General features: G+C 42.2%; 1 protein-coding gene across 3 annotated transcripts in view; it reads right to left on the bottom strand.

The window, feature by feature from the left end:
• Positions 1–10,036: 10,036 nt before the first annotated feature.
• Positions 10,037–24,927, bottom strand: part of LOC147603046 (sulfite reductase [ferredoxin], chloroplastic-like) — a 29,432-nt gene continuing 14,541 nt past the window's right edge. For all 3 annotated transcript variants that reach the window (XM_086797452.1, XM_086797454.1, XM_086797453.1), the window contains 6 exons: positions 13,578–13,874; positions 13,224–13,421; positions 13,012–13,146; positions 12,459–12,575; positions 11,759–11,917; positions 10,037–10,475 (listed from right to left, as the gene is read on the bottom strand). In XM_086797452.1, coding sequence (XP_086653578.1) covers positions 10,254–10,475; positions 11,759–11,917; positions 12,459–12,575; positions 13,012–13,146; positions 13,224–13,421; positions 13,578–13,874 — 1,128 coding nt within the window. In that variant the 3' untranslated portion in view covers positions 10,037–10,253. The remainder of the gene's footprint in view (positions 10,476–11,758; positions 11,918–12,458; positions 12,576–13,011; positions 13,147–13,223; positions 13,422–13,577; positions 13,875–24,927) is intronic.

The following is a 24,927-nucleotide window of genomic DNA, read 5'->3' as shown; positions in this document are numbered from 1 at the left end:
GCTTTTTTGGTTCCTTATCCCCTCCCTTTGTGTACTCCTTGCCATCTCATTCAACCACATCTGTGGGACCAAATGTGTATTAGAGGTGGGGGATGTTAACCGCTTTCCATACACTACATACCTTCTCCACATGATGGTGCACATACATGTATATGCATATTACTTTGGTGCACATATCCTATATTTTGCCGAAGAATATTTGGGGAACATTGAGCTTCATTATATATCTTTTGTGGACTCGCCTTTGCTCACCATATGGCACTTGTGCATATGGAATGGCCTTACATTTTACTATATATAGAGAGCATGGGTGAGGGAGAACTCACTTCCCCTCTAGCCCAAGTTGTGGACTCCATCTTGTGTTCTTTCCCTTTGAATAGGATTAAGTCTTGTGCTCCCCTCTCTCATCTTAGAGGTTGAGGTTTCTCCTTTTATGGTTTGCTTAGGGTTGAGTGAGATCTTCTTCTTGCTCATGAGAGAACTAGGGTGTGTTGTTTTGGGCATGGCTTGCTCACTCTTAGAGATTGAGGTGTTTCCTTTTAGGGTTTGCTTAGGGTTGAGTGAGCACTTCTTCTTGCTCATGAGAGAACTAGTGTGTGTTGTTTTGGACATGGCTTGCTCACTCTTGATCACTCCCCATGTGGGAGAGGCATGTGGTTGAGAGCTTGAGTGGGGTTTCTATCTTCTCATTACCATGTGCTTATCATTTGCTTAAGCTTAGGCTTGTGAGTGAGAGCTTGAGTGGGGTTTCTATCTTCTCATTACCATGTGCTTATCATTTGCTTAAGCTTAGGCTTGTGAGTGAGAGATGAGTATGGAGTGAGAGTGGTAGTGTAGTGTGAGTGTTGAGTTATTTTCCATTTTCTTAATTAAGTACATTCCTCTTGTTATCTTATTCCCTTAGATTAGGTTATTCATTATCCATTCATCTAGATTACAATAGACATTAGCACATTCTTTATTCTTTGATTGAGGGCTAGGGTGAGAGACAAGCTCTTGAGCATATCCCATGGGTATTCCAACTTGTATCACCTATGCATACCTCCATAGTTAGGCAACTTGCAGAAGCTGCAAGAGATGCACCTAGGTTACTTCAACTAGCTAGGCAACTTGCAGAAGCTACAACAGATGCACCAAGGCTACGTCAACCAATTCAACAGTGGAGCTAGAGTGGTTGGATATTGCCAAAAGGTATAAGCAAGGTTTGGGAAGCTCGATGGATAGCACATTTCTCCTAGAAACAAAAGATTGAGACAACGAGAATCCCTTGTTTATGCCTCGCCATTAATATTTAAGGCTTATTAGGTTTGTACGCAACACCACGGCCACCTTAATCTACTTATGCTTTTCTGAGGGAACCTTCCCCATCTCCAAGTCCTCACTCTGTAACTTATTAGGCTAAGCATTATGCTTGATGGCGCCATAGGGTTAAATATTTAAAAAAAATTCAAGGATGTGTTGACTTGTTTGAGATTTCAACACTTTCGCATATGAATTATGAGTTAAGTTTGGTGAGTTGCCAAACACAAAGGACGAACGGTATTTTTGTTTTATGAACTGCTTAGTCCAATTGAGAAAAGAGCATTCAAAAGGCATGACCCACAACAACCACCTTCCTATGAGGCTCCCAAGGCAAAGAATAGTGTTGATGATCTATCTCCATGTGAAGTAGGTCATTTTTAAAGCTGATGCAGCACTGTCTTATTGTTGAAAATCTTGGTTGGGCCGCTATTGGTGGTTGCCTCTCCCTTCTCCATGGGTCATTGTCCCCCACCACTTAAGCCTCTCATTTTGCTAACCTCTCACATAGATCCCCCGACATGTCCGCCCTTTGAGATGAGGACAGTTATCACCTTTTGGCTAGCTTGCATGTCTTTATTCCATTTCTTCTTCCATAGGTGAGGACCTGGAGTCCCTACCTCCCCTTCATCTTTGCTCCTCTCAATGGTTAAGCATCTCTCCTTCTCGTCTCTTCTTCTCACCTAGAGCCACCACCTCCATATATATATATATATATATATATATATATATATATATATATATATATATATATATATATATATATATATATATATATATATATATATATACATATACATATACATACACTAAAATACCCTAATAGAGTTTTAGCCATGTGTGTGTGTGTGTGTTGCTAGTTTTAAAACATATACAATATCCCAGAGATGAATAGACAAAACTATTCATAAAGCCATACCATCTTGATTTAAAGAAATGTTATACATGAAACAAGTTCAACTATGAGTCATGTACATTTTAGGGTCAATGATGACAAGTTGCATCTAGTGGAAATAAAATTAAAATAGAAAGGGAAGCTTGTTTGAAATTAACGCAAGAGAAGAGAAGGTAGGTCCTTTTACCTACAAAACAAACAAAACATTTTGTTAGCCTGAATGCATATTAAAGGTGTCAATGTACCTATCCACATGTTATAGATATCACCCTATCCTTATAGTTAAACAAACAACCTAACCAAGCATGATTATGTAAGTCTAGTTAACTATGACCTCTGGGTAGATCAAGTTGTTATGTAATTACCCAAAAGAACAAACATTTATCAAGATCTTTTTGAATATTTTATGAGTCATCATGTTTAATAGCTGACATCATATGAGGCGGATCTGAATATATCCAGATCCATTAGTACAAGGGGAGAGTAGCCCCTCTTAGTCAGAGTAGACCAAGATATCCAGCCATCCCAACTACAATCAATTTTTGATGAGCTATTTATCAGGAGTAACACCATGTAGAGTTCATAAAGATGTATGTGTTCTAAATATACAACAAGCCATAGTACTAAACACAGGAAATGGAACCATCCCAATCAGCAAGCCAAACCCCTAATTATAGTGCCATGCACACATAGCTTGTGATGTTTATGTAGAGGAAAACCATCAATGCATCCCTATACAGTAATTACCCAATGTTCAACTGCAGATTAGAAGCCAAAACATCCGTCTACTTCAGAGGTTATGTTCACGGTGCAGAGCAGCATCAGAATGCTTTCAACATTAGTTATTTTAAGACAAACCATCATATGGAAACTTTTCTCATTCAGTCCAGTATTCAACATAATTTTTTAAGAACAGTATACAGAGCTGAAAACAAGTCCATATAGATTTTATTTAACTTGTTAGCAAATTTTATGCCAAGGTCAGTAGCCCCATTTGCTACAGTATTATAGTTTTGTTTTTAAAAAAATCTGTAAATCAACACCTAGCAGCATAACCAGTATTTCACCCAATAGCCCAAGTAATCATCAGCATAACTAGTACTTCAGCCAATAGCCCAAGTAGCATCAGACCAGGTTCCTATAGCTAGTCAGCATATTTAATTACTGTGTGTACAAAACTTATATTATAGCAGATTTAGACAATGGCCCCATTAAAGACACCTAAAAATGTTGCTTTCTATGGTATGTAATTCATAACCAGAGTTTGAAACAACCAATAGCCTAAGTAGCATCAGTTGAGAGTCATCAGTGTTTGACAGGGTGAGGTGAGTGTCGGAACCCATCAGATGAGAGTGTGGAAGAATAGAGTCAGTCTTTTGGGATTGAGAGGAAGCTATTTTGGGTCTAGTTTGACAGTCATAAGTCAGTCTAATCAATCAAACAATTTGTGGACTAAAGGATATCAAATAGAGTCAGTTGGAAGATAGCTGATGTCAATTTAGGGATTATAAGGCTGAATCTTTGTGAGATCTAAGGTTTTAAAGCCTTAGGGGTACATAAAAGGAAGGATCTGAGTCAGATCAATCAATTGAACCAGATAGGACTCAGGCAGCAATCATTATAGCTGAAGGTCAGGTAAGAGACTGTAGTGTTCAATCTTTGTAGGATTTGAAGTGTTTGAAGGTCTATGAGTGTCAAAGGACACAAGCGTAAGGAGATATGAAGCAGCTGAATCAACTAGATCAGTTTAGTCAGACCTGAGTTAAATAAGAGTCAATAGAGGACACCTAACATATTCAGTAGGGTCCTAGAGCTAGAGATCTGAGGATTGAAGATTGCTAGTTCTGGAGGAAAATCTGAGGGTCTTGAGGGTCTACAGGACAAGAATCTGACAGAGGTCAGCCCAGCAGTTGGTTGAATCAAATTAGAGTTAGGTAGGGTTATCTGAGAGTCAGTTGGGGTCAATTAGGTTAGCAGGTTATCAGAGATGGTCAGCTGAGGAGATAGGGCTAAAGATCGGAGTTGTTTAGAGTCATATCTGACTTGAGAAGATATTTTAGAGAGGATCAGCTAATTCAAGTTGAAGAGGGTAAGGTGTCGGACTGTATCAGTAGAGATTCGGAGGATAGTTGAAGGTAAGCTAAAGTGAGGTAAGAGACTATAGTGTTCAATCTTTATAGGATATGAAGTGTTTGAAGGTCTGTGAGTGTCAAAGGACGCAGAGGTAAGGAGATCTAAATCAACTAAACTCATACCTAAAGAATCAGTAAAGGACAACAGACATATTGAATAGGGTCCTAGAGCTAGAGATTTGGGGATTGAAGATTGTTGGTTTTGGAGGAAAATCTGAGGGTCTAGAGGACAAGAATCGGATAGAGGTTAGCAATAGTTAGCTGAATCAGATTACAGTCCGGTAGTGGTCAGCTGAGAGGCAACTGGGGTAAGTTTAGGTCAGCACGTTATCAAAGAAGGTAAGCTAAGGAGATAGGGTTGAAGATCAGGGTTGCTCAGATTCATATCTGACCTAAGAAGACATTTTTGAAGATCGATTGATTCAAGTTGAGGAGGGTAAGGTGTCAGACTATATCATTAGAGATTCAGAGGATAGAGAGGTCAGCTAAAGTGAGGTAAGAGACTGTAGTGTTCAATCTTTGTAGAATCTGAAGTGGGTGGACGTAGAGGGAGGCAGGACGGCGGTGCGACGGCGGCGGCAATTGATGGTTTTTTTAATAAATTATATATATATATAATATTTAATTTAGAGAGAGGGAGAGAGAGAGGGAGAGAGGGAGGAAGAGAAAAGTTTTTTTTTAATCTTTTTTTAAAGAGAAATGAGAAAATGAAAAAGAATATAAAATATGTTTATTCAGAGAAAAAAAGTAATTTATTAAAACTCATAATGGAGGAAAAATATTTTTTTTATTTTTGGGAAAAGATATATATTTATATTTATATTTATATATACATACATACAAAATCAAAACATGTTTACATGAAAACAAATAAAAAGCAATTTACTGGCTTTTGAAGTAGAAGAAAAATAAAAGAAGGGGAAATTTTTCAAGGCTATTAAAAAAAAAAGAAAAAGTGAGTTAGGAGATGGAAAAATTAAATACAAAGAAGAATGAGTGAGAGACAAAACTCTATAAGGAGGTAAGAAATTTGAGATTCAACTCAATTAGAGTAATGTTTGAGGGGGTGTATATTTTTTATTTTTTATTTTTTTAAGGTGAGAGGTTCACTCATTGCATGTGCCAAAGGTCCAATGTCAAAAAAAACCGTCTTTTAGTGTAATTTTCTCGACTGAAATTGAGAAAAATCGGTTATAATTTTGCCTAGCCTTGAATTTAAAGATTCAATTTTTTGACGTTTTAGTTATAAAACCGATTAATCTATGCATTTTTTCAATAAAAACCGGTTGGCCTTGAAGGTCATCCTTTTTTTCACTGGTTAGAAAAAAAGTTTATTTCAGACACTGCAAAGGTCAACACACCTCTTTAAGACTTATGAAAATTCCATCTCCCTTTCATTGGATGTTACACCCACCTCATTCTTACACATGCCCCCACTTGGATTCCCAACATTCAATGCTCTTTGCCTCTAACGGGTTGTGGGAAAAAGTGCTTAAGAACTAATGAAAAATTAACAAAAGCTTAAATTTACCATTAATCACTCACTAATTTTTTACTGACGAGGAATCCGACACACATACGGGTGCTCTATGCCAATTTTTTTTTTTTGCAAAATGGTGTATTTAGCTGTAGATTGTAAGCTAGATACATCACTCTACCTCTTGGTAAGAATACTTATCCGATTGTACTCATGGTTGAGAGAAAACCTATGTTTTATATTATGTAAGAAGATAATTACATATTTGCAAGGTTACATCGAGGTAATGATCCAAAGTGGCATGAATAGCAACACTATGTATATGCCAAAATGTCATATGTACAAGTCAAAATAGCATGCCAAAAGAGGTGTAAAGATAGCAGCGCACTACTAGTCGTCGTTGCTAGGTTGGGGCATATCATCCTACATCAACGCATACAAAAGAAGAAATGACCAGGCAATGCAAACATGGCAATGCAAATGAGTAGATGGATGCAAATAGTAATAGGATACTTACCGCATTTGTTTTATTGCTCTCCCTAATTGATGGGCGTACCTTTGGACTCCAATTGCCCAAGGAGCGCCTACAAGCCAAACTTGTAGCCATATTTCTCCTCTTGTGGAAATGGGGGACGACCTACCATCAACAAATTCCATGGGGACGACCTACCATCAACAAATTCCATAAAGTTATATGCATGTAACTAATACACATCATAGATGTAAAATTATAGAGATGTAAAAAAAACTTACAAAGTACTCGTGTGCGATATACACTCTCCATCCGAGACCGTGCAGTCGCCTTTTGCTAATTGTATCTATCATGTGTGTCCCTATACTCTTCCTGGAGCATTCGCCACTCCTCCTCATCTAGCCAAATAGGTTTTGGCTTCCCCTCCCTCAAAGCATCCCTTGCCTCGAATCTTTGCGCGATGCCATGGTTTTAACCATGACATGGTTGATCCATTGATTGGGCACTACTTCGCCTAGGAGTGTACTCACTCTTAATTTGTGAGATGATGAAGTCCTTTTTGTCCTACTCTAAGGCTTCCCACTTCTTCATCACCTCATGCACAAATTGAACCTTAAACAATTGGCGAATACGCGCTTTCATCTCTTTCCCTCTATCATCTTGCACCACTGCTTCATTACGCACAACACGATAACCTTTCTCTATGGATGTTGTGTGAGGAGTGTAAGGACTCCTAGGTGTGTGTGCTGTACTAGACGTGGAGGAGATGAGTGGGCTGTGATGTGTAGGGGTCGATCCAGCTGTGCCACCACTCCCACCACAACAACCACCCCCACTACTACCACGTCTACGCATAGATGAGCAATGAGTAGGTGGGGTGCATGCCTGTGTATGCAAGGGAGTATAGGGATCAGTGTGACTCCCATATAGGTCATTCCTTTAGTGCGAAGAGTTGAGCTTGTGCTTCGCTATCCTTTAAAGAGATGTCCATAGGTCTTTCTTTTAGTGTGGGGAGTTGAGCTTGTGCTTGGCTCTCTTGTAAAGAAATGTCCAAAGGAGAGATTGTTGACCCACGTTGTGTTGTGTACATTGATTGCATAATTTATGTACCACCCATCATGGGGGCTAGTGTGCTATGGGTTTCTAGGATCTACAAAAGCTTGATCACCAAGTGGTAGTCCTAATTCATAATCAATGTTTTGAGCCCCATTGGGGTTTTGCCCAATAGTTGGCTCCGACTATGCTTGAGCAATTCCTAATGGGGAATTTGAATGCTCTCTTCATACAAGTTTTGTCATACAACTGGCCATACACTATGAGAAGAATGAGGGGCACATGGTGAGCTTTATCTCCTTGCAAACTTTCTTCTTCACACATACACACTCACAAGAGTAGATAAGAACACAAGAGAGAGATGGATGACTGAATTTTGTTTTATCTTCTTACTTCTCTACAACCATAACACAAAGATAAGAGTACATACTATAAGGTAAAGAATACTCTTAATAAACATACAAGGTCAATCCATACTATAAATTCTATCGGATGTATGAGCTAGCGCTATAACTATACCATAATTCTAGTAAACCAAAGTAGCTATCACAGCATATAAACCATTAGCGGCATATCAACCATAAGCTCACCAACCACGCCGGTGCTGTAAGTGTGGAGTGATCATCTTGGCATCACGTCATCCATATCTATACTAGTTGAGGTTGATATCTCAATACTCTCCCTCGAGCTCAACTTGATACCCTACACTTCAAGTAAGCTCCTGAACCTGCGCAGCTTCTCTGTACCCACCAATGCCTTCACGAAGATGTTAGCTACTTAATCCTATGCTGATACCAAATTCACATCACCTGCTAGAATATTTTCCCTCACAAATGATAATTCACCTCAATATGCTTCATTCCTAATATGATACATTAGATAACTCGCCAATAGCTACTTATCATTTGTGTGCTAACATATACCAAATCCACATCACCTACTAGAACATTCTCCCTCACAAAATGATAATGCACCTCAATGTGCTTTGTCCTAACATGATACACTAGATTATTAGCCAATTGTATATTGCTCATGTTGTCAATAAATGACAGCACCCCTAACCATGGGCTCACCCATATCTATAAGTGGCTTTTCAAACCCAACCACCTCACATGTTATTATATGGCCTCATCCATATGATAATATCCCTATCCATGGGCTTGTCCATATCTGCAAGAAGCTTCAGCAACCAAGCTGCCTCACACATCATCATAGCATCACCCTTGTGCTCAACCTCTATACTACTCGACAAAGCAATTGTAGGGATGTCCTAGCCACTATACTACCTCACACGTCATCATAACAATGCCCTTGTACTCGGCCCCTCTACTTGATAAAGCAATTTAAGGTTGCCTCTTTGCTACTCTAGCTACTAATAACAACACTCTCCCAAAATAAAACATGAAGTTGCTAGTAGATCTCATGTGACTGAGAGAGACACTACCAATCCTATCAACATTTGTATGTCCATGTACCATGGGCTTTATATAAAGAATGTGATTGAGACACTACTAGCCCTATTTACATTCGTGTGCCCATGTACCATGTACCAACCCCTCTACTCTTACAATAGATTGCCCACTGCCTTATTAAAAGAGAGAGAGAGAGAGAGAGAGGGAGGGAGGTCCATCGTGGGAAGAATGCACAAGGGAACAGTTGATTTTTGCTTAATACAAGGTCCATGCAAATCCTTGGGGCCTACTTTTATTTTAAAAACCCAAATCACCTATGTATGGAGAGTAATGAAAATAAGGCCTACATTATATGGTTTTGTGATTAGGCATTTATCTCTTTACATGGTTTTGATTTTAGACATTTGTCTCTATATTGTAACTCTATATACTTGTGAAACTTGCATTTGTAACATTGTATTATAACTATATGTACTTGTAATACTTGCAAGACACTCTTACAATATACGTCAAATGGGAGGCTACCATTCTCCAAGCGAAAATCTAGAAGTGTCCAGTTTGTTGAAGTTGTCAAAAGTAGAAAATGCCATTTTTTTAATTTAAAACACTATTCGAAAACTCCTCCCTTCTTCTAACAAATAGTGCTTGGCATAGTTGTTAAGCTCTAAACTAATACTTCTTTCATTTAAGAAGGTTTTACTATTGTAAACGTTACATCATCTCAAAGAAATAATGCCCTTTTTTGGAGCATGGAGTACAAGAAATGCAAGATTACCTTGAAGGAAAGTGGCAAACGTGACTTTTCCCATGATGGCAAATATCAAGCTGTTGAAGCAATTTCCTTTTGTTGATTGACTTTCTTTGACTACAGAAGGTAAAAGCACCATAGTTCCTTATAGCTTGAAATCAACTTTGAAACTACTAAGGACCGTAGTTCCTATATGACAAGCCCACATGGCTAAACTTGCTGTTAGAATTAGCAGCTACGACAAAAAGGCTGGAAAACACTAATGCTATGTTTTGAGCTCAGCGATGCATGTGCTGACACTAATGCTATGTTTTGAGCTCAGCGATGCATGTTCTGTTAGAATTGCCAGCTATATCAATAAAGCTGGAAATCACTAATGCTATGTTTTGAGCTCAGCGATAACATATGATTTCCACCATATCTACATAACTAAGCCCTAATACAAAATCATTCGGCCACAACACAAGATTGACAAGCAGGGCCCTAAAAAAGTTTGTGGAATTAAAACCAAAAGAAAATCCCTGTGCCTGAGAGCATACACATCATACTTGCTGCAACGAATTGGCTTCTATTCATATCCCATGAATAATTGTGAACTCAATCCTTTTCTAGATACATGTCAATAAAATTAAGTCTCTGACTCAGGCATTAAGCCTCTCACCACATCACTCCATTATTTTCAGTAGAAAGACAAAATTCCAGAAACCAGAAAGGTTTCCAACGCAGCAACACTCGTTTGTATAGAGGCTTTTCATATAGTGCCGTTCATTGTCTCTTATCTGCATCCTTAGGCAGTGCTGTGTTTTGGTTGTCAACATACTTTTGCAGAACTTGAGAAATGAGATGTATGGCACTTGTTCCCTGAAGCTCAGCAAGGTTCTTCATTGAATGGTAAAGCTCTTTGTCAAGCAAAACATTGGACGGGGCCTTGGATTCCTTTACAGTATCTGACCATGTGTCTATGTAGTGCCGTAATTTCTCAAATCCCTGCATAGCATTAGACCCGACAATGGAACAAGATGGATGTCAGACATCATAAAATGTCTAGAAAAGTATACATATGCCTCTTCCACTTAAAAGAAGCATAACATCTATGAATCCCCATCTAAACATATCCCTGCCCAGAATGAGGTGTTGAAGTTTCTGATAGAATGTGAATGCCTTGGTCCACATGTTCATGGAATTTGTGCTCCATGATAGAGTTGGTCTTCCCAAGAGTTGGGAGGAAACTGGTGAACACCACGTAACTATCGTCATACCTTGAGATCTCCATCACCTTGTAAAAAGTGTACGTTCCCTTGAGAAGCTTTGAAACGGTGCTTGAACTAGGGAGTTACACCCTGCTTTGAGGAGAAACACTTCCAGATGTGGGGAATCATATCTATTGGATTCCCTACTGTACTAGGCCCACCTCTCTCTGGGCGTTAAACTCATGAGGCAGCTTGCACTGCTACAGAGTTACAACTGCAATAACTGTTTGTGTGCTCGATAGTTATGTGCACTATTCTCAACCTCCTAGAGAAAGGGGGGGAAAAAAGGCACTGATAGGCATCATATGCATGCAATCTACAAGGAGGAGCAAATCCTTTGGGATTCAAGCCCACTGATGGCTTTTTTATAAACAGACTTTGTGGATGGTGTACGTTATACCCATAGCTGTACCAGGAGGTCCAATTCAGTACTCTGAGTGCAACACAAGCTCAATCAATGAAGGCCAAGCAACCTTGTATATCCATAACCTCCAGACAGTTTTTGGCGGTCACCTTTTGCGTCTAGCTTAAGCTCCACAGCTCTTGAAGACAGATTTTTTAATAACAGAATTAGGACTCCAACCAGTGTTAAAAGGATAACCAAAGATGCAGGATCTTTTTTTTTTAAGCCCCATAACTCACTTAGTTCTCTTCATTGCACCTCAGCATACGCGTAACTCACTTACCACCTTTCAGTTCTCTTCATTGCACCTCAGCATATGCATCATAGCCAAGACAGCACAGACTGCATACGATAGATGTGATTGCACTAAAGGGCAGGGAATAGGACTTGAACTGGGATCTCTTGCTAGGAGCCCAATGCACAAACTGCTACACCAGTACTCCAGAGAAAATCCACTAGGCAGAGATATTAATCAGTACCTACTTAGGGTGCACTCTGAGAAGCGTCAAATCGATCTGCTGGTATATAAAAACTTTCAACCAAAAAGCATCTCCTTTTCATAGGTGATCTTGGAAAAAAACAGGGGGGGAGAGAGAGAAAGAGGAGTAAAATGTCACCGTTCTCATTGTGTAGTCCCCAAAGGACTCTCCTTCAAAGCGCTTCAACTTCCAAGAGTGAAATAATGGAGTAAGAACTTTTTCAAAGTCTTGAATTTTTACTTTCTCCATAAATGTTTGGGCCAGCCGAGTCTGATTTGATGTGCCTCCGAGCCATATCTGAATTCAAATCAAATAAAACTGTAGTCCATATGTACGTGATTTCTTTTAACAACACACAGACAAGAAGGCTGTACACCACACAAACAAGAAGCCATTACAGCCCTTACACAAGATCTAGTCTCTAGAATGATATCACCAGTATTTACTGGATTCCTCTAAGAAGGGAATGTAATTGGGAAGTCGTTGGCTTCTATGGCTAGAACCTCCTGTTGGGTCTTCACCTCTAAGCACATACATTAATGCCCTAGGAAATAATTCATGTGTTTAGAGGTGAAGACCCATAAGGGGGTTTTAGAGCCTTACAAGCAAATTGGCCACGTGCCTAGCCCTCGAGACTCCCTATTACCTACCCGTGCTTGAAGGAATCACACATAAAATACAGGTGATGGTAACAATTGGGTCTACAATAAAAGCCATAGTAGATTATACACATTATAATTTGAACCTGCAATGCTTCTACTTCAAACATTATTCAACAATAAATGCAAAGAAAGGGCTTTGGCAGAGAGCAGGTACAAAGATAACAGCAGAAAAGAACCTGGTAACTATTGGGCCCATCACCAACAAAACCCAGCTCTGCCATGTATGGCCTTGCACAACCATTGGGACAACCAGTCACCCTCACAACTACAGTGTCTGCGTTTCTCAATCCCACCTGAAAGCCATCAAGACAATTAAAGTTCCAACACTGAGACTTGCATAAATGATATTTAAGAATCTTCGCACTCAATTCACTCAAGCAAGCAAACAATATGCTTCCAATAACTTTTTTTAAGGCCATAAGAAAAAAGCACCTAAGCTTAGGCTTTTTACATGAAAACTCCTGCACATTGGTGGAGGCTTGGACGGGAAATCCCTCGTCCAAGTCTGACGCCCCGCAGTCAAGGTTATGCCTGCCAGTCCACCCTGGGGGTGTGAGACTCACCCGTCCCAACGTCATGTTGTGTACGATTTTGCGGTTCATGGTTTAATTTGTGTTTGTTCAGCCTGGGTGCACCTTATGTCTGTAAAGGGCCTAAAGACTACACCAACCAATTCAAAGAGGTGCATTCCCATGAGAGAAAAAAAGTAAGGAAAGTTCTTGTGAGTACCTTATCAAACATCTTCCGAATGCGGAGTAGAATGTCTGGTGCACCCCGTTCTGCCTCTGTAATGGCAAGGGGGCAAAGAGGGAGGGCCGGGCAAGCCATAGAAGTCAAGTTTAGAGGATCAACCCAGCGAGGATGCTGCAAGACAGGTTCCCATGGCATTATTAACTGTAGAAAACCTTGGCATTTCTAATGATGAGAGAAAATGGGTTTACCACCAATCCTCCTTGTCTGAGAGACCTCGAAATCTCTTGTTTCCAGCCTGGTCGCACATCACACAGTATCAGATTCTGATTCGGAGTAAGACGAATACTGAGTCCGTACTTCTCAACGACCTCCCTCAGCACTTTCTTAGCTGTCTCCTTGACCCGCCCATTATCTACATGGATACCAACAAAATGTCTGCCATCTCCCTACAAACCCCACATCTTCATATATCAGAAACTTCAAAAGAAGATAAGGTGATGTCCTTTCACTTACGATGAATCCAAGCCCTGTAAGAATTACCCCCAAAAAAAGATCTAGTCTATCTTTACATTTAAAAAAGGTTGCATGACTGAAAACCACACCTGTTCATGCCAGCCCAAATAGCTCTTGAACTCCCATGTTGGGAGTTCTTGAAAAGGTTCAATCTTCTTGCCGTAGTATTGCTCCACTACAGTACGGAATTTATTAATTCCCCATTCCTCCACAAGGTACTTCATTCGAGACATCCTCCTATCATCACGCCTGCCATAGTCCCTTTGAGTGGCAACTATGGCCTTCATGACATAAAGGACATCCTCTTTTGGGACATAGCCAAGAGGTTCTGCCAACCTTGGGAATGTGTGTTCCATCCTATGGGTCCTTCCCATGCCTCCACCAACCTATCGCGATGAGAAATGAGAATAAATAAGCATCTCTCTCTCTCTCTCTCTCTCTCTCTCTCTCTCTCTCTCTCTCGTTTTGATTCAGAGCCTGTCTGTGTGTGTGAACACTCTTACATAGGGTGGAAAAGTATGCATTAAATATGAATCTATGAGTTAGATAAACCTCAAGGCTATAAAAGCAGTACATCAACAAAGCAGCAGGGGTAGCGCCAATGGCAGCGACGCTCATGGACAACAGGTCAAAATCTGCTCTGCAAACGGAGGTGAAAAGCTATGGCAGTTGTCGGGCAGTGTTATATACCTAGACTATATACCTAGACACTAATCTACGGATTAGGGATCTAATCCAACGGGGTTAGGGGGCCCCGGGATTAGGGGTAAGCAAGCAAATACTTGGCTAGGATCCTGGATTGATAAAACAAGCTTAATGGCCTTATATAGCAAGTAAGCTATTTATGGCGCAGTTATCACTATGTAAGTGAGAGCTTGGGTTATTGTGAGCATTGTTGTGCGGATGCACCATTGAAGGTCTGGCTTGTACCAAGAAAGCAAATATGCTCATGCCAAGCACATGGCGAGTACATAGGTTGGCGTGAAAGGCCTACGAGCAAGCTTCAGTGGTATGGGACACTGGAGTTAGACACAGGCCTATGGGATTATGCAAGAAGCCCTAGCCTTGGCTCAGAGGAGATTGGTGGATGCCAGTCGCGGTTGGGAGGTGAGCTAGCCTACTACCTCATGATTTGGTTTAGGACTAACCTTGGTTTTCAGCTGTGTTGAGGGTAGATTTTGAGAGGGACTTCAAGTTGGTATCAGAGCAACCCTAATGTAGAGGCTGAAGAGGTATGCATGTCTGGGAGTCATAGATGTTGGAGTTTCGAGGTATTCCTCTCATCGTTTTCTCTTTCTATAAAAGCAATTGCTCTACTGAAGTTGTACAAGGTTTTTTGTTAGCATCAAGGATTGCATAAGTCGTATGTCAAGAGGGATGAGAAGAAGATCTCTGATTGTATGTGTGATTGGCTGTAGCGAATACCCTGTAGGCCTGAAGCGGGTGGGGATTGGTCCACAATAGGCAGCTTGGCCAAGCCTTGAAGGCCAGCCAAGGGGCAGCCAGCCCTAGGCGGCCGGTTGGGCAGCAGCCAGGCCTAGCCAGCAGCCAGCCTGCAGGTGCCAAAGGCAGCAGCCAGACTTGAAGCACAGCAGGAGGCGACCAGCAGGCAGCGTGCATAAGAAGCCTGGGGCAGCAGGCTGTGTGCGCAGAGAAGAAGAACAGGCCGGCAGTTTTTAAAAAAAAACAGCATCTTTTTTTGGGGGAAAAAGCACATGTTAAAGTAAGTGATGGCTATTTGCTTAAAAGGGGGAAAGCTGTAGCACATGTGCGTTTTTATAAAAACTGAAAAGCACAGTGGTTTTTAGGGGAAAAAAAACCCAAAGCAAGTACACTACATGGCATTTCTAGTACAAAAAGGGGGGGGGGGGGGTTGGGGGGGGGATGACCTTACTTGCTTGAGCAGCAAATTGCGAACCTGACCAACACATTGTGGTTATGCAAGCAACCTTGGAGGGTTTGGTGACGGCAAGGGGGGCTAGGAGAGCACTTTCTTTTACTCCAAAGTCCTATATAGGGGAGCAGAAACAGAAGATTCAGCAGACAATTTACTCTTGGCTTTACAAATAGGGTACGCACTTTGAGTTCCATCCTTTCCCCGAGAATAAGAATATGCAGATGGTATAGGGATCCCTGACAAGAAAAGCCCTTAACTCGTGGAAAGTGTTACAAGTGAAACCCACAACGTTTTCAGTCTAACCATTTTGAGGAAATCTCCGGGTGCTACAATTTGGCACCACTTCTCTCAACAGGGACTACCCATAGATGCGCACACAAAAAATTTGAACATATAAGTAATCGTGAACGGCGAAGAAGAATGTTGTAGGCATATGCTCACTTATGGTAGTGCTATGTGTGAACAGGGCTTAACCAAGGGCACTTTTTCCCATATGGTTTTTCCCCTTGGATATCAAGTGTGAAAGGACACTCTGAATATAATATTTTGTACGTCTATATTATATGGATGTGACACACATGCAAGGGTTGACTTGCATTTTGTGGCTACCACACTTTTGGCTCTGTCCAACGCCCGCAGCTATTGCCTTCGTTCCCACCTGCAACTGGCAGCTGTGCCTTGCGTACACAACCTGTCCGCTGGTACTCGCACGTGTGCCCTCTGCACGACTGTACCTGCTCGCCTAATGACTGCACCTAGTCATCACCTGCTTGCCGTGGTCCAGCGCCTGCAACATAGCCACTTAGCCTGTTGTACCTATCCATCTCAGTTCCAAGTATTTTAATTTCAAACAACAACAACAACAACCAAAAGAGAGAGAGAGAGAGAGAGAGAGAGAGAGAGAGAGAGAGAAAAGGAAAAATAAACAAATTTTGCAGGCGTCCTAGTGTAGATGCGGCAACTTTTGGGGGTCTGACAAAATTCCACTTTGCTAGGAAAATTGGAGAATTGCAAGTGGTACAGGGTTCGGATAATTTGGGGATTTCTCGATTTGATGACAAATTGGAGAAATTGAACATGCTGCTTTGCTTAGATTTTGGGGGTTTTTCAAATTGAGGCCAAAATCAGCAAATTGAGCCTCTTTCGATTGCAAAAATTTGGGGCTTTTGTCAAAATTGGGCAATTAACCGCACATTGAAGCAATTGCAGTGCATAAAAATTGAGGCTTTTCAGATTGGAGCATGTAATTGGGCATTACAGCTGTGATTTGTCACATATGTATACACATTCTGTGTATTGGACTATTTGGTGTAGGTTTACACTTGCTTCAGTTTGTTGGCAAAAATTTGCACAAGACATTTGGTTGTCTGGCAGTGCACATTGGTGCTTGGTTTGCTTGCAGGTATATTTTGTTGACATGGCTCAAAATGCTACAGATGTATTTGGTGTGCTCACCCAGGAGGACAAGTTGGATGGATCTAACTACTCCCTCTGGGGTTTCATGATCCATAATTTGCTAGTAGCCAAAGGGCTTTGGGGCATCGTGTGTGGTGATGACACACGCCCACTTACCATACAGCCAGCAACGCCTCAAAGAGGAGGTGCTCAAAGAGCTCCTGAGGTAGAACCTACTCCCACACAAGAGTAGAAGAGATAGGACTCTAGGGATGCATACGCCATGTCATCGATAGCCCTTTCAGTGAAAAGGACTATTATTCCGCACATTCGTTCTTGCAAGACATCGAAGCTTGCATGGGACACATTGGAAGAAATGTATTAGGTACGCAACGAGGCAAGAGTTGCTTACTTGAACAGGCAATTGGATCTTCTTTCTATGGATGAGGGTGACTCCATGACAGATCATCTCACCAAAGTGAAAGATTTGCAAGAATAGTTGCTCAACATTGATGAGGTTATCCCAGACAGACAGCTGGTCACCAACACTCTTCATTCTTTACCACCTTCCTACTTGGGCTTTCACACCTCTCTCAACCTCTCTATGAGAGGAGGAGGTGATCCCATCACTTTTGAAGAGCTGGTGGGTTTACTCTTGCAGGAAGAGCAAACAAGAGCAAACTTATCTAGCAACCGTGGTGGAGACAAGGCATTTACAACCAAGGATAAGGGTAAAGCAAAGAGCTTTAGGCATGGGGGACAACAGTCTAGCAAGGCTGGTCATGGACAATCCTCTTTTGATGGTGAAAAGTCTGACAAAGGGGATGCAAACAAGCCTAAAAAGAAGAGCAAATGTCACTACTGCCATAAGCCTAGACACTACATCAGTGAACGTAGAAAGCGGATTGCAAAAGAGAAAAGGAAAGAAGCAGGCAATGCAGTAGCAGACTCTTCTGATGACAAAGCACAGCAATCAGCTAATGTAATTCAAGAAGAGTCCACTTTTTTGGTCACATGCACTAGTGACACACCAAGTGCTTCAGACAATGATATGTCTTGCATTGCATCTGACAGACAAGATGTATCATGGTATTTTGATAGTGGTGCTTCGAGCCAGATCACTTCATGCAAAGATATATTTCAGCACTTGGTTTATGCTTCAAATGATCGCACTGTATCATGTGCAAATCATACCACACATCCAGTAAAGGGAATTGGCAATATCATACTTATTGCAGCCAATGGTGCCAATATATGTATGAAAAATGTATTGTATGTTAAAGGGATAAAGAAAAATCTGCTCTCCGTCTCAGCCAAAAACGATGAAGGTTGAATTTGAAGATGGAAAGTGTTTGGTAAAAGACCCATCAAAGGGTTATGAAATAGTCACTTCTAGAACACCATACAATAAGCTGGACAGCTATGACAAGCGTACTTATGATGCAAATACAGTGGCTGCCCACACTCCTGCTATGCATGATGCAGAGCTATGGCATGCTCGTTTTGGGCATGTAAATTTTCAGAGTTTGATGCTTTTGCAGAAGCATCATATGGTTGATAATATGCCACCTCTTGAGTCTCCAACAAGACATGTATGTGACGGGTGTATTTTGGGAAAGATGCAACGTAAACCATTCCCCAAAGATGGAGCTGTTAGAGCTGAAAGTAAACTACATCTCATACATAGTGATGTATGTGGTCCAATGCGGACACCATCCATAGGGGGGCATCTTTACTTCGTCACATTCATTGATGACTACTCCAAGTTTGCTTGGGTTTACCCCTTGAAAGCGAAAGCAGAGGTGTTTACATGCTTTCTACACTTTGTAGTAATGGCTGAAAATATATGTGAATGTAAAGTCCAAACACTCCACTCAGATAGAGGTGGAGAATACATGTCAAATGCATTCAAGGATTATATACTTCAAAAGCGCATCAAACACCAATGTACTGCGCCTTATACACCACAACAGAATGGTGTAGCTGAGAGGAAAATAGATCTCTCATGGAGATGGCAAGATGCATGGTAAAAGCACAAAAGTTGCCTCACAATTTTTGGATGGAAGCAATAATGTGTGCAACTCACGTGTTGAGCAGGTGTACAACAAAAGCCTTGAAAACCATAACACCATTTGAGGCTTGGTATAGCCGAAAGCCAACAGTGGATTATATGCGTACATTTGCGTGTTTGGCATATGCACATGTGCCAGAACAACTCCGAACAGAGCTAGATGATAAAGCAATGAAATGTATTTTTGTGGGCTACAGCAATGAGAGCAAAGGATACCGTCTTTATAATCCAACAACACGCAAGATTCTTGTCAGTAGAGACGTGGTATTTGCTGAAAATTCAAAACAGCCCATGTACAACTTGTATAAAAGTAATGATACAGGCATACTAGACATGTTTGATGGGCTATTACCCATTGCAATTAGGGGGGATTCAGATCAGCCAGCCCCTATACAAGAAAATCCTCATGTAGAACATGTGGAACAGCTTGATGTGATTTGATGTGAGAATGATGTGATGTGATAGGGATCGATGAAGAAAATAAAATTGTGGTAAGATGAGAAAAGATGGGGTCTAATGTGAAAGGATGCGGAGTAATGAGAAAAGATGGAAATATTGTTGGAACTGTATTTGTATGTGAAATCTGTTTTTAAATGACTGTTTTATGTCAAGAATGCTGGAAAAGCATTTTGACCGTCTTGTGAATGAGGTCGTGGAGATGAAACCGATCCCGTCAAGTGGGAAAGACTCCGTTGGACACCCACACGCTTAATAGCACAACTTTAAAACCACAAATATGAAATGGACAACTTAAAACAACTTGAAATTTAAATGAACAGAAATGGAAAGATGGACACCAGCACTGGGGCCGGAACGGGCCGACCCCCCCCTCAATATATGATATATTTATTGGGAGTATTTAAAGAATACAATGCTCCATGGGTTCTGAGAACCAGATAATGTCCATGTACATATGAAAACAGTACCAAACAAGTAGGCTCGAATTTCGATGTAGAAGCTCGAAGCAGAACGACCACTAGTGTGGTCCAATCTCTGCGGTCCTGTGCTTTCACTGGACTCCGCGGAAAGCGCCTCACTGGTGTTCCGAGACCACGCACAAACAGGCGCTCTCGTACTAACGCCTGGCTCTCCCGATCTCAGCACCTTTGGACCGAGGTTCGCCAATACAGCTTGGACAACCCGGCACCGAACGGGTGTTGCCGTAGAAGGATGAATCCCTTCTCAGATTTAAACATAAAATGCTTTACTCAAATCTGAAAATCACTTACTTGTAGTTGGTTGATAAAAGACCAAAACTTGCGGAATGATGAAGCCACTCAGGTGATGCGAAGTCTTCCTTGTAGAACACCCGTGGAGATGATATACCGCCACAAAGGACACAGCCGCCTCTTGCCTGGTTGCTTCAAGTGGGGGCAGCCGCCAGTAATCACAGCCGCCGACTGTAGCACCAACTTGTAAAAGGGAAAGACGACTGGTTGCAGTAGTGAACTCAGCCGTCAGTATGAGAGGGTAGCGCAGCAGTCTGGAGGTAACAGCCGCCTGCAGAAGGAAAAGCAGCGTAGCCTTGCTAGAGATAGAACACGCAGCCGCCTGTAGAGTGGGCAGCCGTCAGCCTATGATGCAGTCGCCTGTAGAGATAGACAGCCGCCTGTGAAGAGCAGCAGCATGCGTGGAGTTAACAACTGGCTGTAATAACTCTCAGCCACCTGTAGAAGCAGGCGCAGCCAGCAGCACTCGCTTGGGAGCAGAAGCGCATACAAACCAGCAGTCGCCTGAGGTAAACGTGCTTGGTTGCAGCCAGTAGTGCAGGGGCCACAATCGCTTGCAAGAAAGGAAGCGCAGGTTGGTGAAATAAAACGCCTGAAGGAAGCGATGGATGCCCACGCTTGAAAAGAGAGAACTTTATTTAATAATAATCATGTGGAGTTAACCTTGGTCATACCCACGTTTGCATGTGGGGGACTAGTGGGGGTTGGTGACCATGCCCACCCCCACACTCACTTAAAAGTGGGGCTCCCCACCTTGGCCCCAAAGTGGGTGCCCAAAGGGGGTGCCCACTTTTAAATAAGTGTGAACCCCTAACCTTATAAAATAAAGGGGTTAGAATAAAATAACATTAAAACAACATGTACCATATACTTACCACCTGTTCACATGCACTGAAACTTGTCAGAATACAGGGCAGACTTCACGACTCACTGGCAGGCGTCCCCGCTCAGTAAGTAACACGTCAAGCAGGCAAACACACGAATACATGTCATGCGAAAACAGTTTCAAGCATGCAAAATATGTGTGCATGTGCAAAAAGTAACATGGACATATCTCCCGTTCATGGAACATGTACAAAATATCTGTCGGCACAAAACTGGCACGACATAAAAACATAAAAACCTGGTCTTCCTATGGAGTGACAGTCCCATAGGTAAGACACAGTTCCAGGCACGAGTTTCCCTATGGTGTGACAGTCCCATAGGTAAAACACGGCACGAATACTGGCTCTTCCATGGCGTGACAGTCCCATGGATCGAACACAGTCCAGGTCATACACGGGTGGCACTGATCTGGCTCCCGTCCATACGACACCATCCTGCTAACACACGGGTGGCACCAGTCTGGTCCCGTCCATGTCAGCAAAATACTGGCCTCTTCACATGAGACACCGGCCTGGCCTCAAGTGAACGAGACGCAAAAACTAGGAATGGACCAAATGGTTGGCCAATTGGTGACAGGAGACCTATCTGTTAAAGTTACAACCATTCATTCCCCTTCTATGGAAGAAGTGGAAGATCTTGTCAGACAGCCATAGACACAGCCAAGTCGGTGCCAAGATGGTTGCTGAAAAATTTGCAAGAAAGCAAACTTGCAGCTCCACTCACAGGCAGAACAAGGGCTAGTTCCAGCCATGCATTGAATATGCATCATGAGGAGTCTGCATTAGCCATGGGTGGTCTCTTTGATTCAGAAGAGCCTTCTTCTTATGAAGAAGCACATGAGAATGAGCATTGGGTGCTATGCAAGATGAAATCTCTTCTATTATGAAGAACAATACTTGGGATCTTGTGAAATTGCCGAAAGACAAGCATGTCATTGGAACAAAGTGGGTGTACAAAGTCAAAAGGGAGTTTGATGGTACTATTGACAGGTACAAAGCAAGACTTGTGGCTAAAGGCTACTCCCAGAAAAAGGGAATAGATTATGAGGAGACTTTTGCTCCTACTTCGAGAATAACTACAATAAGATCAGTGATTGCATTGGCTACACATAAAGGATGGAAAGTGCATTTTAAATGGGGATTTACAAGAGGAAGTATATGTAAATCAGCCCATTGGTTTTGTAGTTCCTAGTAAGGAACATAAAGTATGTAGGTTACACAAAGCATTGTATGGGTTAAAGCAAGCTCCAAGAGCTTGGTATGATAAAATGCATACTCATCTAACCAGCCAAGGTTATGTGAATAGTCCAACTGAAAGCACATTGTATGTGAAGAAAACCGGTGCCGATATTCTCATAGTCATCTTGTATGTAGATGACATACTCATTACAAGCACTAGCAAAGCACAAATTTCAGATTTCAAAGTTATTTGAAAGCTGAATTTGATATGTCAGATTTGGGGCCTTTACACTACTATCTTGGCATACAGTTTATGCATACAAATGATGGCATTGTTATGCAGCAAACTAAGTACATAAAAAGTTTGCTAAAAAGGTTTCACATGGATGAATGTGTCATGTGCATTGTTAGAATATTCATCCCCAGATTTTGCTCTTTTATGGTTGCCCATTTGGTCCCTTTTGCATGGCCCTTGCTTGTGGGCTGGCCACCCCTTTTTCTACGATTTTTCCGGGATTTTTCCTAGCCTTTCTGGCATTTACCAGTCGGCCATGTCCAGTAGCTCCAGTCAGCCTGTTTTGCAGCTCCAGTCGGCCAGCATTCCCTTACTATAAATAGTGGGTGCTTGCCTCTCTTTTCTCATTCAGTCTTGTACATATTTTGCTCCCTCACTTATGAGACTATCTGTGTCACTTGCTTGGGACTGTTTTGCTTCAGTATATTCAGCATAGTTCTCTCCATATTTCTCTCTCTTGCACTCTCTGATCAGCACATTCTAGTGCCACTTTGCTTCCGCTCTATGCACTCTTTCATGGTATCATCGCTCCCGGTTTAGCAACCTCTTTGCTGCCCCAGATTCAGCCCTGTTTTCAGCACCTTCTCCTCTGCGTTTTTCCCCAGATCCACAGCCTTGCTGCTGCGTTTTCTGGACAGCAACGTCTGGTCACTTCTCCTCCAGTTTTGGCTTCTCCAACTGCAGCCATCTGGCGTTTTCTGATCAGAGTTTTTTCCCACTTGGAGATTGGACATAGGCGGCCTGCTTTCTACAGGACAGCAGCCTTTTGTGCTGCGTTTTCCTCTCCAGTGGCCCTTTCCCCTTTGCAGAGGGGGCTTGTGGTGTTGCAGGCTTTGGTGGCACTCTTGGTACCTGTGGAGGACACTTCTTCTTCAAAGTTTGTGCATTTTTTGAGATTGAGCCCAAGCTTTTGTGATGGCTGCACCGACTTCTCTTCATATGTTTGCTAAGTCTGCCAAGTTGGATGGTTCCAACTACACCCTATGGAAGGTTAAGGTGAAATCGGCCTTGCGTGGCGTGGATCTCTGGGATTGGCTTGTTACACCAGCCAATGCCACCCCTCCCACCCTTGCTTCCGATGGTGCGACTCAGGCACAGATTGATATTTGGCGGTCGAATGATCACCGCGTTTTCTCCTTTCTGATGTTAAATTGTCAAGATGCTGTTCTCTCTCATGTGCGTACAGCAGATGTTGCACATGAAGTTTGGAAGGCTTTTTCAGATCTCTATGAGATTAAGTCTCCGGGTCGGATTTTGGCGTTGGAAAAGCAACTTATGAACTTATCAGTTTCTGCCTTTCCATCTTTATCTGCTTCCATCTCGAAGATGAAACATCTCCGGGACAAGCTTGCTACTTGTGGCAAGGATATTTCCACAGAGGATATGGCTATTCGGGCTGCTCTCCAAACTTCCGGAGAGGTTTGATGCATACTTTCAGTCTCTGGTTTCTTCTCCTCGTCTTGTTCCAGTTTACAGGGGAGGAAGTTCTCCCCTCCGTTATGCACATTGAGTCTCGCTTTGAGGAGCGGACTGGCACCTCCGATGCCCTGATGGAGCTTTGGCAACACGAGATAAAGGGAAGACTCAACAAAAGAAAGGAAAAGGGGGTTCTGACGAGAACTCCAAGGATTCTGACAAGGATAAAGACAACAAATCTTCAAAGAATAAGGACATTGAATGTCATTATTGTGGCAAGAAGGGTCACAAGTCACCCCAATGTCACAAGAAGAAGCGTGATGAAGCAGCAAAGAACTCTTCCTCAACGGCGGTGTCTCAACCCAAGAAGGATGATGGCATTCTTCTCTTAGCAGGTACTCGACGTATACTTGCTCTTGTGACTTCTCAGTCACGGTCTTGGATTGTTGATAGTGGTGCTACTACTCATATGACACCCCATCGAGATTGGTTCGAAGACTTCACTCCCAGATCAGGCGAGATCACTCTGGATGATTCTTCTTCTGTGCCAGTGCATGGTCATGGCACTATCCCCATCTTCCGTTCTGACGAGGACAAGAGGTACTTCTCTAACGTTCTGTATATTCCAAATTTGGCTTTTAACCTTTTGTCAGTGAGTGCTCTTACAGCTCAAGGTGCGGAGGTGATCTTTTCTCGTTATGAGATTACCATTCGTTAATAAGGCGACTGGTAGCATCTTGGCTCAGGGAGTCCAAGATAGTGGTCTCTACAAGTTGACCGCTCTGCTTTCTTCTGGTGCTTCTTCTGCTCTTTGGCATGTTCGGTTTGGCCATTTGAGCTATCAGCTTCTGCAGCGAGCTTCGAAGGATGGGTTGGTTGAGGGACCATCAAGGCTCCGTCTACTGCTTGTTCCTCTTGTTTACAAGGGAAGCAACACCGAGCCGCCTTTCCGAAGGAGGCGACACACAGATCTTCGACATCACTTGCTCTCAAACATGCAGACTTATGTGGTCCTATGAGTACGGTGTATTTGAGTAAGGCGTTGTACATGCTCGTGATGCTGGATGATTTTA

The sequence above is a fragment of the Cibotium barometz genome, chromosome 65 (assembly GCF_041138505.1).
Source record: "Cibotium barometz isolate CiBa-2024 chromosome 65, ASM4113850v1, whole genome shotgun sequence".
NCBI lineage: Eukaryota > Viridiplantae > Streptophyta > Polypodiopsida > Cyatheales > Cibotiaceae > Cibotium > Cibotium barometz.
The sequence above is the reverse complement of the archived record's forward strand: the minus strand, read 5'-3'. Positions and strand labels throughout refer to the sequence as shown.